Source organism: Lepidochelys kempii, chromosome 25 (genome assembly GCF_965140265.1).
Source record: "Lepidochelys kempii isolate rLepKem1 chromosome 25, rLepKem1.hap2, whole genome shotgun sequence".
Taxonomy (NCBI): Eukaryota; Metazoa; Chordata; order Testudines; family Cheloniidae; genus Lepidochelys; species Lepidochelys kempii.
In genome coordinates, this window is record NC_133280.1 from 17,485,806 (window position 1) to 17,498,040 (window position 12,235).

Here is a 12,235-nt window from a genome sequence, read left to right on the forward strand (position 1 = left end):
CGTCTTGCCGAATGTGTAACCTCCTCCCGGATTGGTTGGCTGCCTTGCTGCGTGTTGTCATTCCGAGGTCTTTCGCTGGCGGTGGCGGTAGTAGGGCGAGGCGACGGCCAGAGCCGGAATAGCTCGGTGAGCCTTATGGTCCTGGGCCGCCCATGCCTCCGTGGGGCCGCCCTCCTTCCCCCCGGGGTGTCTGGGGTCGAGCGAGCCGAGCCCAGCCCAGGTTTTTACCAGCCAGCGGTCCCGGGGCGGGGGCGCGGGCGCGGGCGCGGGCGCGCGGCTCCGGTTGGAGTTTCGTAGCGAAACCGGCTTAGTCGAGTCTCACTGGCCAAGCTGAACGGAACGCAGGGCTCGCGGCTGACCCACTGCGGGCTCCTTGCGCTGTTGCCGCCTGCGCGTGTCGGGGACGGGCAGGGCCACGGGCTGTGTCTAGGAAATGGGCTTCTCACGCTGGCAGCCGCTGCCAAACCTTCAGGGTGAGATCGCGGGCTGAAAATGACCCGACATTAGTGCTAAAGCTTTAATTTTCTAGCTCTGTGTGCGGCAAGTCCTGTTCACTCGCGCTTTTGCCGGGAAAGTAATTGAGATTTTTGTTCTTTAAAACGCAGTGTATTGGCATGTTACTGATTCTAAGGGCTTGTTTATACTGGGAGGTTTTTGTAAATTATGTTTCTGTGGTGACCGGGGGCTGGAAAAAGGCTAATGTAGTGCCCATCTTTAAAAAGGGGAAGAAGGAGGATCCGGGGAACTACAGGCCAGTCAGCCTCACCTCAGTCCCCAGAAAAATCATGGAGCAGGTCCTCAAGGAATCAATTCTGAAGCACTTGGAGGAGAGGAAAGTGATCAGGAACAGTCAGCATGGATTCACCAAGGGCAAGTTATGCCTGACTAATCTAAAAGTTGCCTTCTATGAGGAGAAAACTGGCTCTGTGGATGAGGGGAAAGCAGTGGATGTGTTATTCCTTGACTTTAGCAAAGCTTTTGACACGGTCTCCCACAGTATTCTTGCCAGCAAGTTAAAGAAGTATGGGCTGGATGAATGGACTATATGGTGGATAGAAAACTGGCTAGATCGTCGGGCTCAACGGGTAGTGATCAATGGCTCCAAGTCTAGTTGGCAGCCGGTATCAAGGGGAGTGCTCCAAGGGTCGGTCCTGGGGCCGGTTTTGTTCAATATCTTCATTAATGATCCGGAGGATGGTGTGGATTGCACCCTCAGCAAGTTTGCAGGTGACGCTAAACTGCGAGGAGTGGTAGATATGCTGGAGGGTTACAGAGATACCTAGACAAATAGAGGATTGGGCCAAAAGAAATCTGATGAGGTCAAGTGCAGAGTTCTGCACTTAGGATGGAAGAATCCCATGCACGGCTACAGACTAGGGACCGAATAGCTAAGTAGCAGTTCTTCAGAAAAGGACCTAGGGGTTACAGTGGATGAGAAGCTGGATGTGAGTCAACAGTGTGCCCTTTTTGCCAGGAAGGCCAATGGCATTTTGGAATGTATAAGATGGGGCATTGCCAGCAAATCGAGGGATGTGATCGTTCCCCTCTATTCGACATTGGTGAGGCCTCATCTGGAGTACTATGTCCAGTTTTGGGCCCCACACTACAAAAAGGATGTGGAAAAATTGGAAAGCATTGAGTGGAGGGCAACAAAAGTGATTAGGGGGCTAGAGCACATGACTTATGAGGAGAGGCTGAGGGAACTGGGATTGTTTAGTCTGCAGAAGAGAAGAATGAGGGGGGATTTGATAGCTGCTTTCAACTACCTGAAAGGGGGTTCCAAAGGGGATGGATCTAGACTGTTCTCAGTGGTACCAGATGACAGAATGAGGAGTAATGGTCTCAAGTTGCAATGGAGGAAGTATAGGTTGGATATTAGAAAAAACTTTTTCACTAGGAGGGTGATGAAGCACTGGAATGGGTTACCTAGGGAGGTGATGGAATCTCCTTCCTTTGAGGTTTTTAAGGTCAGGCTTGACATAGCCCTGGCTGGGATGATTTAGTTGGGGATTGGTCCTGCTTTGAGCAGGAGGTTGGACAATTTATCTCCTGAGGTCCCTTCCCAACCCTGATATTCTGTGTGCACTAACTATTGAAGAATAACTGTTACAAAATAATTGTGTCCACATAGCCAGCTGTCACTTATTTCCCTCCAAATGTGTACAGAGTCACAGACTTTTTCAGAGTAAGTGCTCAGCATTCTAGACAAGTATCCTATGGTGCTTTGTTAGGTTCTGTGCATTGTGAGACTTTTCTCATAGGTCACTGTGGGAATGTGGGATACCTCTAGGAAGCCACTGGAATTCTGGGAATTGGGATCAAACTTGCAAATTCCCATGATTCATCTCCTGGTTTATCTCACGTTTCTTCTGGCTTTTGTGAGCCTGTTCCATTTTCAGACTGGGCTAGGGATCAATGCTGCATGCTGTGGGAATGACAGCTGTTTGCAAGAGGCTCTTGTGCATGTGTTTGAGATCACGCTGCTGGATGTCTTTTGCTTTGTAGGCAAGCCACCATGCTGCTGAACCAGTTTGGGTGAAGGAGGAGGAAATGGAGTAGCAACTTGTGAATGAACTTTTCCTGGAGCAGCTTCACTCAGTGCAGTGCCATTTCTGATATGAGAAGACTAATGGTGACTAGTGGGAAAGGATAGTGATCCAGGCCTGGGGTGACAAGCATCTGCAAAAGAAGTTCAGGCCACCTGACTAGAAATCTTCACAGAGCTGCACAGTAAAATGAGAGCTCCTAGAGAAATGTGGCTATTACCATCTGGAAGCTCACCAACCCTGATTGCTCCTCATCAGTAGCTAAGCAATTTGGTTTTGGTAGGTCAGGTTGACTGGGCTGTTGTTATGCAGGCATGCACTGCTATGAAGAATTCAGAGTAACAGCCGTGTTAGTCTGTATTCGCAAAAAGAAAAGGAGTACTTGTGGCTTCTTAGAGACTAACCAATTTATTTGAGCATAAGCTTTTGTGAGCTACAGCTCACTTCATCAGATGCATATCGTGGAAACTGCAGCAGACTTTATATATACACAGAGAATATGAAACAATACCTCCTCCCACCCCACTGTCCTGCTGGTAATAGCTTATCTAAAGTGATCATCAGGTGGGCCATTTCCAGCACAAATCCAGGTTTTCTCACCCTCCACCCCCCCACACAAATTCACTCTCCTGCTGGTGATAGCCCATCCAAAGTGACAACTCTCTACACAATGTGCATGACAATCAAGTTGGGCCATTTCCTGCACAAACCCAGGTTCTCTCACCCCCCTCCCAAAAACCACACACACAAACTCAGTATCCTGCTGGTAATAGCTCATCCAAAGTGACCATTCTCCCTACAATGTGCATAATTAAGGTGGGCCATTTCCAGCACAAATCCAGGTTTTCTCACATCCCCCCACCCCCATACACACACAAACTCACTCTCCTGCTGGTAATAGCTCATCCAAACTGACCACTCTCCAAGTTTAAATCCAAGTTAAACCAGAACATCTCGGGGAGGATGGGGTAGGAAAAAACAAGAGGAAATAGGCTACCTTGCATAATGACTTAGCCACTCCCAGTCTCTATTTAAGCCTAAATTAATAGTATCCAATTTGCAAATGAATTCCAATTCAGCAGTTTCTCGCTGGAGTCTGGATTTGAAGTTTTTTTGTTTTAAGATAGCGACCTTCATGTCTGTGATTGCGTGACCAGAGAGAGTGAAGTGTTCTCCGACTGGTTTATGAATGTTATAATTCTTGACATCTGATTTGTGTCCATTTATTCTTTTACGTAGAGACTGTCCAGTTTGACCAATGTACATGGCAGAGGGGCATTGCTGGCACATGATGGCATATATCACATTGGTGGATGTGCAGGTATACGAGCCTCTGATAGTGTGGTTGATGTTATTAGGCCCTGTGATGGTTTTCCCCCCATAGATAGTTTTTTTGGCACAATTGGCAACGGGCTTTGTTGCAAGGATAAGTTCCTGGGTTAGTGGTTCTGTTGTGTGGTATGTGGTTGTTGGTGAGTATTTGCTTCAGGTTGCGGGGCTGTCTGTAGGCAAGGACTGGCCTGTCTCCCAAGATTTGTGAGAGTGTTGGGTCATCCTTTAGGATAGGTTGTAGATCCTTAATAATGTGTTGGAGGGGTTTTAGTTGGGGGCTGAAGGTGACGGCTAGTGGCATTCTGTTATTTTCTTTGTTAGGCCTGTCCTGTAGTAGGTAACTTCTGGGAACTCTTCTGGCTCTACCAATCTGTTTCTTTACTTCTGCAGGTGGGTATTGTAGTTGTAAGAAAGCTTGACAGAGATCTTGTAGGTGTTTGTCTCTGTCTGAGGGGTTGGAGCAAATGCGGTTGTATCGCAGAGCTTGGCTGTAGACGATGGATCGTGTGGTGTGGTCAGGGTGAAAGCTGGAGGCATGCAGGTAGGAATAGCGGTCAGTAGGTTTCCGGTATAGGGTGGTGTTTATGTGACCATTGTTTATTAGCACTGTAGTGTCCAGGAAGTGGATCTCTTGTGTGGACTGGACCAGGCTGAGGTTGGTGGTGGGATGGAAATTGAAGAGTGGTCAGTTTGGATGAGCTATTACCAGCAGGAGAGTGAGTGTGTGTGTATGGGGGTGGGGGGGATGTGAGAAAACCTGGATTTGTGCAGGAAATAGCCCAACTTGATTGTCATGCACATTGTGTAAAGAGTTGTCACTTTGGATGGGCTATCACCAGCAGGAGAGTGAATTTGTGTGTGGGGGGGTGGAGGGTGAGAAAACCTGGATTTGTGCTGGAAATGGCCCACCTGATGATCGCTTTAGATAAGCTATTACCAGCAGGACAGTGGGGTGGGAGGAGGTATTGTTTCATATTCTCTGTGTATATATAAAGTCTGCTGCAGTTTCCACGATATGCATCTGATGAAGTGAGCTGTAGCTCACGAAAGCTTATGCTCAAATAAATTGGTTAGTCTCTAAGGTGCCACAAGTACTCCTTTTCTTTTTGCTATGAAGAAGGTGTTGAAACACTGAGTAATAATATTTTGGCAATGTGCAGGAGATTATCGGTTTACACGCTTAAGGTTCCTGAATTGTATTGGGACTGTTGATGGGATCTGTGTGTCTATTCCTTAACCTCGCCACAAGGCCTCGTGTTTATAAACAGAAAGGGCTATTTCTCCAGGGTATTCCAAGGTCTGGTTGATCATAGTATTTGGTTCACCAGTATTAATGTGGTGTGATCTGGAAAGGTCCCTGGTGCTAGAATCTTTAGAAACTCACACCTCTTTTCCTTCATGAAAAATGGAACTTTTGCTTCCAAGACCACTGTAGATATTGATGGTTTTGCAATTTCCTTCTCTCATTCTGGGAAACCCAGCTTCCCTGGTTTATAAAGACTTTTATTTAGGCACCTGGGCAGGAAAAAGAGCCTGTTAAACTATAGCTGGGTACCTGCAGAAAGACAGTGGAGTATATGTTTGGAAGGCTGAAAGGAATTTGGTGCTGTCTAATGATTAAAATGGCAGCTACAGAGCAATATCTGCTTCATGTAATAACTGCATACTGTATTTTTCAGAACAGCTGTGAAAATAAGGGAGATTGTACCTCTGACTCCCCCCACATCAGAGGCTGAGACTGTCGGAGCAAAACAAACTGCCAGAGAGGCTTTCCCTCTTCAAACTGCAGCCAGTTGCCAGGGCCACAGGGTTAAGGGTGCTTTGTGCTCCTACATTGAGGGTAGGAACTGAAATATTTTAATCATATTATGCTTTGTGGCAAGGGTTCATTGTTTTGTAGTTGCTTCGTGTGACAGTTTGCTGAAAGTTGATTTTTTGTTTTGAGATTTGCCATTTTATTAAACTTTGAGCTTTTGTCACGCAAAACTTTAACAAACGTAGAGGGATGAAAACAAAAAATTGAATGTCTGTCCCAATTTGTAACCCTGGTAACAAACAATAATACAGTGCAAATTTCAGCTCAATAAAATATGTTGAGTTTTGAAAAAATACTCATTTTTAAACTCTGCAGATACATGGATAGCCTGCCTGTAAGTGCAGAGTAAACATGATTGTACAGGATTTCTGGGTGCTCTTTCCCTTCATATGTGGAATGGTGAGAGCAAAAGCCATTGTTTGTAATTGTGGGGATGAAGGTGGGTTCCCAGAATTCAGTGTTTTCACTCTCCGGGGATGTGGTGTGTGGAGGAAAGTGCCTGATAGATTCTGGGACGTGCAGGTGCTGCTCTCAGGAAGCAGTATTGTCCACAGGCTGCAGGATATGTCTGGGATGTGACTGTAGTATTGGGTGTGAAGATGGCGCTCTAAGGGTCTCCAGCAAAACTGCTTTGTCATCAGTTCAATGAGCTGGTTTTGCATATCGTAGAGTTTTCCTTTAGTTTGCCTCATCAGTTCAATGGTCTCTCTGCAATGAAAACTCCTCTCCAGTCTTCTGTCGTCTTGGTGCTGTTCTGGACTGCAGCTCACCCCACATTTCCTGCTTTGTATTTCTTTTCTTGCCCTGGAGATTGGCCACATGATCCACAGTAGATAATAGTCCAGTCAGTTGGGAGTTACAGGACTTCAGGTGCAAGAGCTGGGGGAACTGAGAAACAGAACAAGTAGTTATTGTACTAATTCCAGTTTTCATGTCACCAATGATAAAATTGATTTTTCCTCTCTTTTGGAATGCCATTTCCATAGCCTTTTGCCAGTCTGGAGTGACTCTGAAGATGGTAAGATGTTTTATTTGCTTTCAATTCTACTTTATCTCATCTCCAACATGCACAAAATGCACTGTAAAATGAAGAGTTCTGCAGTAGTTGTTCAGAATGTACAGGGTTAACATAGCTGGAAGGCTGACTTGCCTTATCTCTGCGTTCTGTTCCACTTTGAGGAAATGTATCTCATAAAATGCTGAGATAGCTGAAAGCCCAGGGCATTGCACAAATAGTGATGAACAAATGTCTTTTTTTTTTTCCTTTAAATATTGCCTTATTTTTACTGCAACTAGTGTTTCAATGAACATGGTTACTTTATAGTATTTATTTCTTTATTTAAATCCTAGTTGACAGGGGGAGGGCTAAGGCATAGCGGTTGAGGAATCTGGAATGTGAAAGGAGACCATAGTGGTGGTGGCGGGGGGGCAGCCCAGTGGGCTATTAATGTATATGGTGGGCAGCAAACAGTCATGCCATTTAAAGCCCCAGGGGGTGTTTCCAAGCTAGTAGGCACAGAGAGGCTCCTAGATCTCCTCTGTCCACAGTGGCATCATCTAGCAGGCATCCATCTAGCAGAGGATTGGTCCTGCTTTGAGCAGGGGGTTGGACTAGATGATCTCCTGAGGTCCCTTCCAACCCTGATATTCTATGATTCACACCAAAAATTTATTCAACTCTCCTATACAGTTATTTAATATAGCACAAACTTACTCGCAGAAGTCTCCTCCTCAGGTCTGTCAGACTGGGTGTCCACCTGGCTTTCAGGAGCTGCATGTTCATTTGACTCTGCCTCAGGCTTTTGTATGGGAAAGAGATCTTGGCTTTCAGAGGAGCTCTCTTCCTTCTCCTACCTAGAGTCCTGGTTAACACTGGACAGTGCCAAAAGGGATGACACGGCAGACCCATGACAAATGAGATTTGGTGGTGGCCTCACAGCAAATATCTGATCAAGATGCCATAACAGTAGAAGACACACAGGAAAACAGACAGGTCAGGCCTGGCATCATGCATTGCAGCATGAGATAACAGTGGGAGGACTGCCAAGTCAATGTGAAATAGATGCATCCACACATATCTTACTTTGCACTAACTCATTCCTTAATTAACTTAATCCACCTTCAGAAGGGATTATCTTCTTTGTAAAAAACTGGACATTTAAATTAAAAGAAGAATTGTATCATGTGGACAATAGGCACTTGAACTAAAAAACCCACAAGTTACTGTGAAACCCCTCCTCCTCCTAAACACTAAATTATATGTCTCTACCAGGCCATTCAGCAAAATTAAGGCAAGTCAACTAAGGGTGGGAAGTCAATGCACATGAAGTACATTTAACCCCCGGGGATGCTTTCATTCAGGAGTAAAGCAGTCTAAGTTTCCTGTAACTTAGTCCTCCTAAGGTTACATTGCTCCTGAATTCAAACATCTACCTGGGAATGGAGGTTAACACACTAAAAGTTATACACATTGACTGCATGACTTTAGTTGATTCACTTTCATTTTCCTGATTGTCCCCTACATAGACTGCTCCTTAGAGGTATTGTTAGAACTAGATGTAGAATCGACAGAAATCCCAACTGCTTCCATTGGCATATATTTCCCAGTATCACTCATGATTGGTACTAGTGGGAAAGCCATCACAAGCACTGATGGATTTTATTGCACCAATTACAAAAGTACAGCAAAAGAAAAATGGAGCATGGATCATACATTTATAATGCTAGAGATTCCCTTTCTAATTTATTATTTATTTATAAAACAGTTCTTTCAGAGTTCTGATTGAATTATAAAGGTTCCAACCCAGGCAGTTACAACTAGACACTGAGAAGCAAAGGTCTAATTTTCAGAAGTGTACTAGACATAGAATCATAGGACTGGAAGGGACCTGAGGAGGTCTTCTAGTCCAGTCCCCTGCACTTAAGGCAGGACTAAGTATTATAGAGACCATCCCTGACAGGTGTTTGGTCTAACCTGCTCTTAAAAATTTCCAATGACAAAGATTCCACAACTTCCTTAGGTAATTTATTCCAGTGCTTAACTACTGTGACATTTAAGAAGCTTTTCTGATGTCCAACCTAAACCGCCTTTGCTGCAATTTAAGTCCATTGCTTCTTGTCCTATCCTCAGCGGTTAATGAGAACAATTTTCCTCCCTATTCATTGTAACAACCTTTTATGTACTTGAAAACTGTTATGATGTCCCCCCTCTGTCTTCTCTTCTCCAGACTAAACATATCCTTTTTTTTTATTTTCAGTCTTCCCTCATGGGTCATGTTTTCTAGAACTTCAATAATTTTTGTTGCTCTTCTCTGGACTTTCTCCAATTTGTCTACATGTTTCCTGAAATGTGGTTCCCAGTTGGTCCCCAGTTGAGGCTTAATCGGCTCAGAGTAGAGCAGAATTACTTCTTGTGTCTTGCTTACAACATACCTGCTAATACATCTCAGAATGATATTTGCCCCCCCCAGCAGTGTTACCCTGTTGACTTGTATTTAGCTTGTGATCCACTATGACCCCCAGATCCCTTTTCACAGTACTCTTTCCTAGGCGGTCGTTTCCTGTTTTGTATGTGTGCAACTGATTGTTCCTTCCTAAATGGAGTACTTTGCATTTGTCCTTATTGAATTTCATCTTATTTACTTCAGACCATTTCTCCAGTTTGTCCAGATCATTTTCAATTTTAATCCAATTCTCCAAAGCACTTGCAACTCCTCCCAGTTTGGTATCGTTTGCAAACTTTTTATAAGTGTACTCTGTGCCATTATCTAAATCATTGATGAAAATATTGAACAGAACCAGATCCAGAACTGATCCCTGAGGGTCCCCATTTAATATGCCCTTCCAGCTTGACTGTGAACCACTGATAACTACTCTCTGGGAATGGTTTTCCCATCAGTTATGTATACACCTTATACTAGCTCCATCTAGGTTGTACTTCCCCAGTTTGTTTATGAAAAAGTCATGCAAGACAGTATCAAAAGCCTTACTAAATTCAAGATATACCACATATACCGCTTCGCCCCCTATACACAAGGCTTGTTACCCACTGGTTGGTCAAAGAAAGCTATTAGGTTGGTTTGACAATTTGTTTTTGACAAATCCATGCTGACTGTTACTTTTCACCTTATCTTCTAGGTGTTTCCAAATTGATTGCTTAATTATTTGCTCCATTATCTTTGTGAGTACTGAAGCTAAGCTGACTGGTCTGTAATTCCGTGAGTTGTCCTTATTCCCTTTTTATAGATTGGCACCATATTTGCCCTTTTTCAGTCCTCTGGAATCTCTCCCGTCTTCTATGACTTTTCAAAGATAATCACTAATGGCTCGGATATCTCCTCAGTCAGCTTCTTGAGTATTCTAGGATGTATTTCATCAGGCCGTGGTGATTTGAAGACATCTAACTTGTCTAAGTAATTTTTAACTTATCTTTTCCCTAGTTTAGCCTCTGATCCTACCTCAGTTTCACTGGCATTTATGATGTTAATGTCCAATCACTACTAAATTTTTTGGTGAAAACTGAAACAAAAAAGTCATTTACTACTACTTCCATTTTCACATTTTCTGTTACTGTCATGTCGTGTCCCCACCCCCAACCACCCCATTTAGTAACAGGACTACCCTGTTCTTGGTCTTCCTCTTGCTTTTAATGTATTTGTAGAATGTTTTCATGTCTCTAGCTAATTTAATATCATTTTGTGCCTTGGCCTTTCTAATTTTGTCTCTCCACACTTGTGGTATTTGTTTATATTCATCCTCTGTAATTTGACCTAGTTTCCCCTTTTTGTAGGACTTTAGTTTCAGATTATTGAAGATCTCTGGGTTAAGCCATCGGGGCGGGTCTGTTGCCATACTTCCTAACTTTCTTATGCATTGGTGTAGTTTGCTCTTGTGCCCTTAACAATGTCTCTTGGAAAAACTGCCAACTCTCTTGAAATGTTTTTTCTCTTAGACTTGCTTCTCATAGGATCTTACTTACCAACTCCCTGAGTTTGCTAAAGACTGCCTCCTTGAAATCCATTATCTTTATTGTGCTGATTTCCCTCCTACCATTTCTTAGAATCATGAACTCTGTCATTTCATGATCACTTTCACCCAAGCTGCCTTCCACTTCCATATTCTCAGCCAGTTCCTTCCTATTTATCAAAATGAAATCGAGAACAGCCTCTCCCCTAGTAGCTTTTTCCACCTTCTGAAATAAAAAATTGTCTCCAGTACATTCCAGGAAATTGTTGGATAATCTGTGCCCTGCCGTGTTATTTTCCCAACAGATGTCTGGGTAGTTGAGGTCCTACATAACGACCAAGTCCTGTGCTTTGCATGATTTTGTTAGTTTTTTTTTAAAAAAGCCTCAACCATCTCTTGTTCCTGGTTAGGTGATCTGTAGTAGACCCCTACCATGACATCACCCTTGTTTTTTACCCCTTTTATCATTACCTAGAAACTTTCAATAAATCTCTCCTATTTCCATCTCAATGTCAGTCCAAATATATATATTTGCAGCTCCTGTTGCTTTTAGTTTGAAGTATGGGTTAGAAATATGAATGGCCATACTGGGTCAGACCAAAAGTTCCCTTAGCCCTGTGTCCTTTCTCTGATGATGGTCACTGTCAGATGCTTCAGAGGGAGCGAACAGACCAGGGCAGTTATTGAATGATCCATCTCTGGTCATCCAGTCCCAGCTTCTGCCAATCAGGTTGATTGAGTGCCAGAAGCTGGGGCGGGATGGTCTGCACCTCAAGTTAGGGCCAGGTTGCTCATTTCAGTGTGTGAAATTTAAGCAAATACAAAGTGTGAGGGGGTGAGTTATATTTGCACCAGGAATGCTAAGCCTTTCCTGACTATTGTGCCTTTCAAATCTCAACCACAATATTGCATTAATTTTTTTTTTATTCATGATAATTTCCCAATGTATTATTTGAATAATTCTTTCCTCCCCTATTTGTTGACATCAGGCATAAAGACTTCATGCAGGAAAACAGAGTAGAATTTATCTTTTTTTTTTTAAACTACAGCACAAAATACCTTAATAGTTCAAATATGCCAGTTGTCTTACAGAAAAGCACTGTTCGGTTGTTTTTTTTTGTTTGTTTGTTTGTTTGTTTTTTAAGCTTCAAATCTAAAATAGGAAGTATGCATTTGGCCAAACTTGCAGAGTCAGATTCAAGGTCATACATATGTGATGAATGTTTGTTTCTTTTCTTGAAACAGAAATCCAAGATATACACATTTAAAGTCTTAACTAGGGTGTTCTAATATACTGAAAATTTAGAGTTACTAGATTTCACATTTCCTTACTCAAGATAGGTTTCAGAGGAACAGCCGTGTTAGTCTGTATTCGCAAAAAGAAAAGGAGTACTTGTGGCACCTTAGAGACTAACCAATTTATTTGAGCATGAGCTTTCGTGAGCTACAGCTCACTTCATCAGATGTTTACCGTGGAAACTGCAGCAGACTTTATATACACACAGAAACTCAAGATAAAACCCTTCTCAATTTCATCCCTTTTTGGTATGCTAAATAGTTCTTCATCCCCTGTTTT

At 43.3% G+C, this 12,235-nt stretch overlaps 1 protein-coding gene and 1 long non-coding RNA gene across 4 annotated transcripts in view; both read left to right on the plus strand.

Annotated features, from left to right (window-relative positions):
- Positions 1 to 248: 248 nt before the first annotated feature.
- The window catches only part of LOC140903318 (zinc finger protein 90-like), an 86,535-nt gene continuing 74,548 nt past the window's right edge, over positions 249 to 12,235 (plus strand). The window contains 1 exon segment of the mRNA XM_073324450.1: positions 249 to 870. Within this exon segment, the coding sequence (XP_073180551.1) occupies positions 615 to 870 (256 nt within the window). The 5' untranslated portion in view covers positions 249 to 614.
- LOC140903325 (uncharacterized) overlaps positions 4,950 to 12,235 on the plus strand; it is a 48,411-nt gene continuing 41,125 nt past the window's right edge. For all 3 annotated transcript variants that reach the window (XR_012156218.1, XR_012156219.1, XR_012156220.1), the window contains exons 1-2: positions 4,950 to 5,718; positions 6,681 to 6,712. This is a non-coding gene — a long non-coding RNA (uncharacterized lncRNA). The remainder of the gene's footprint in view (positions 5,719 to 6,680; positions 6,713 to 12,235) is intronic.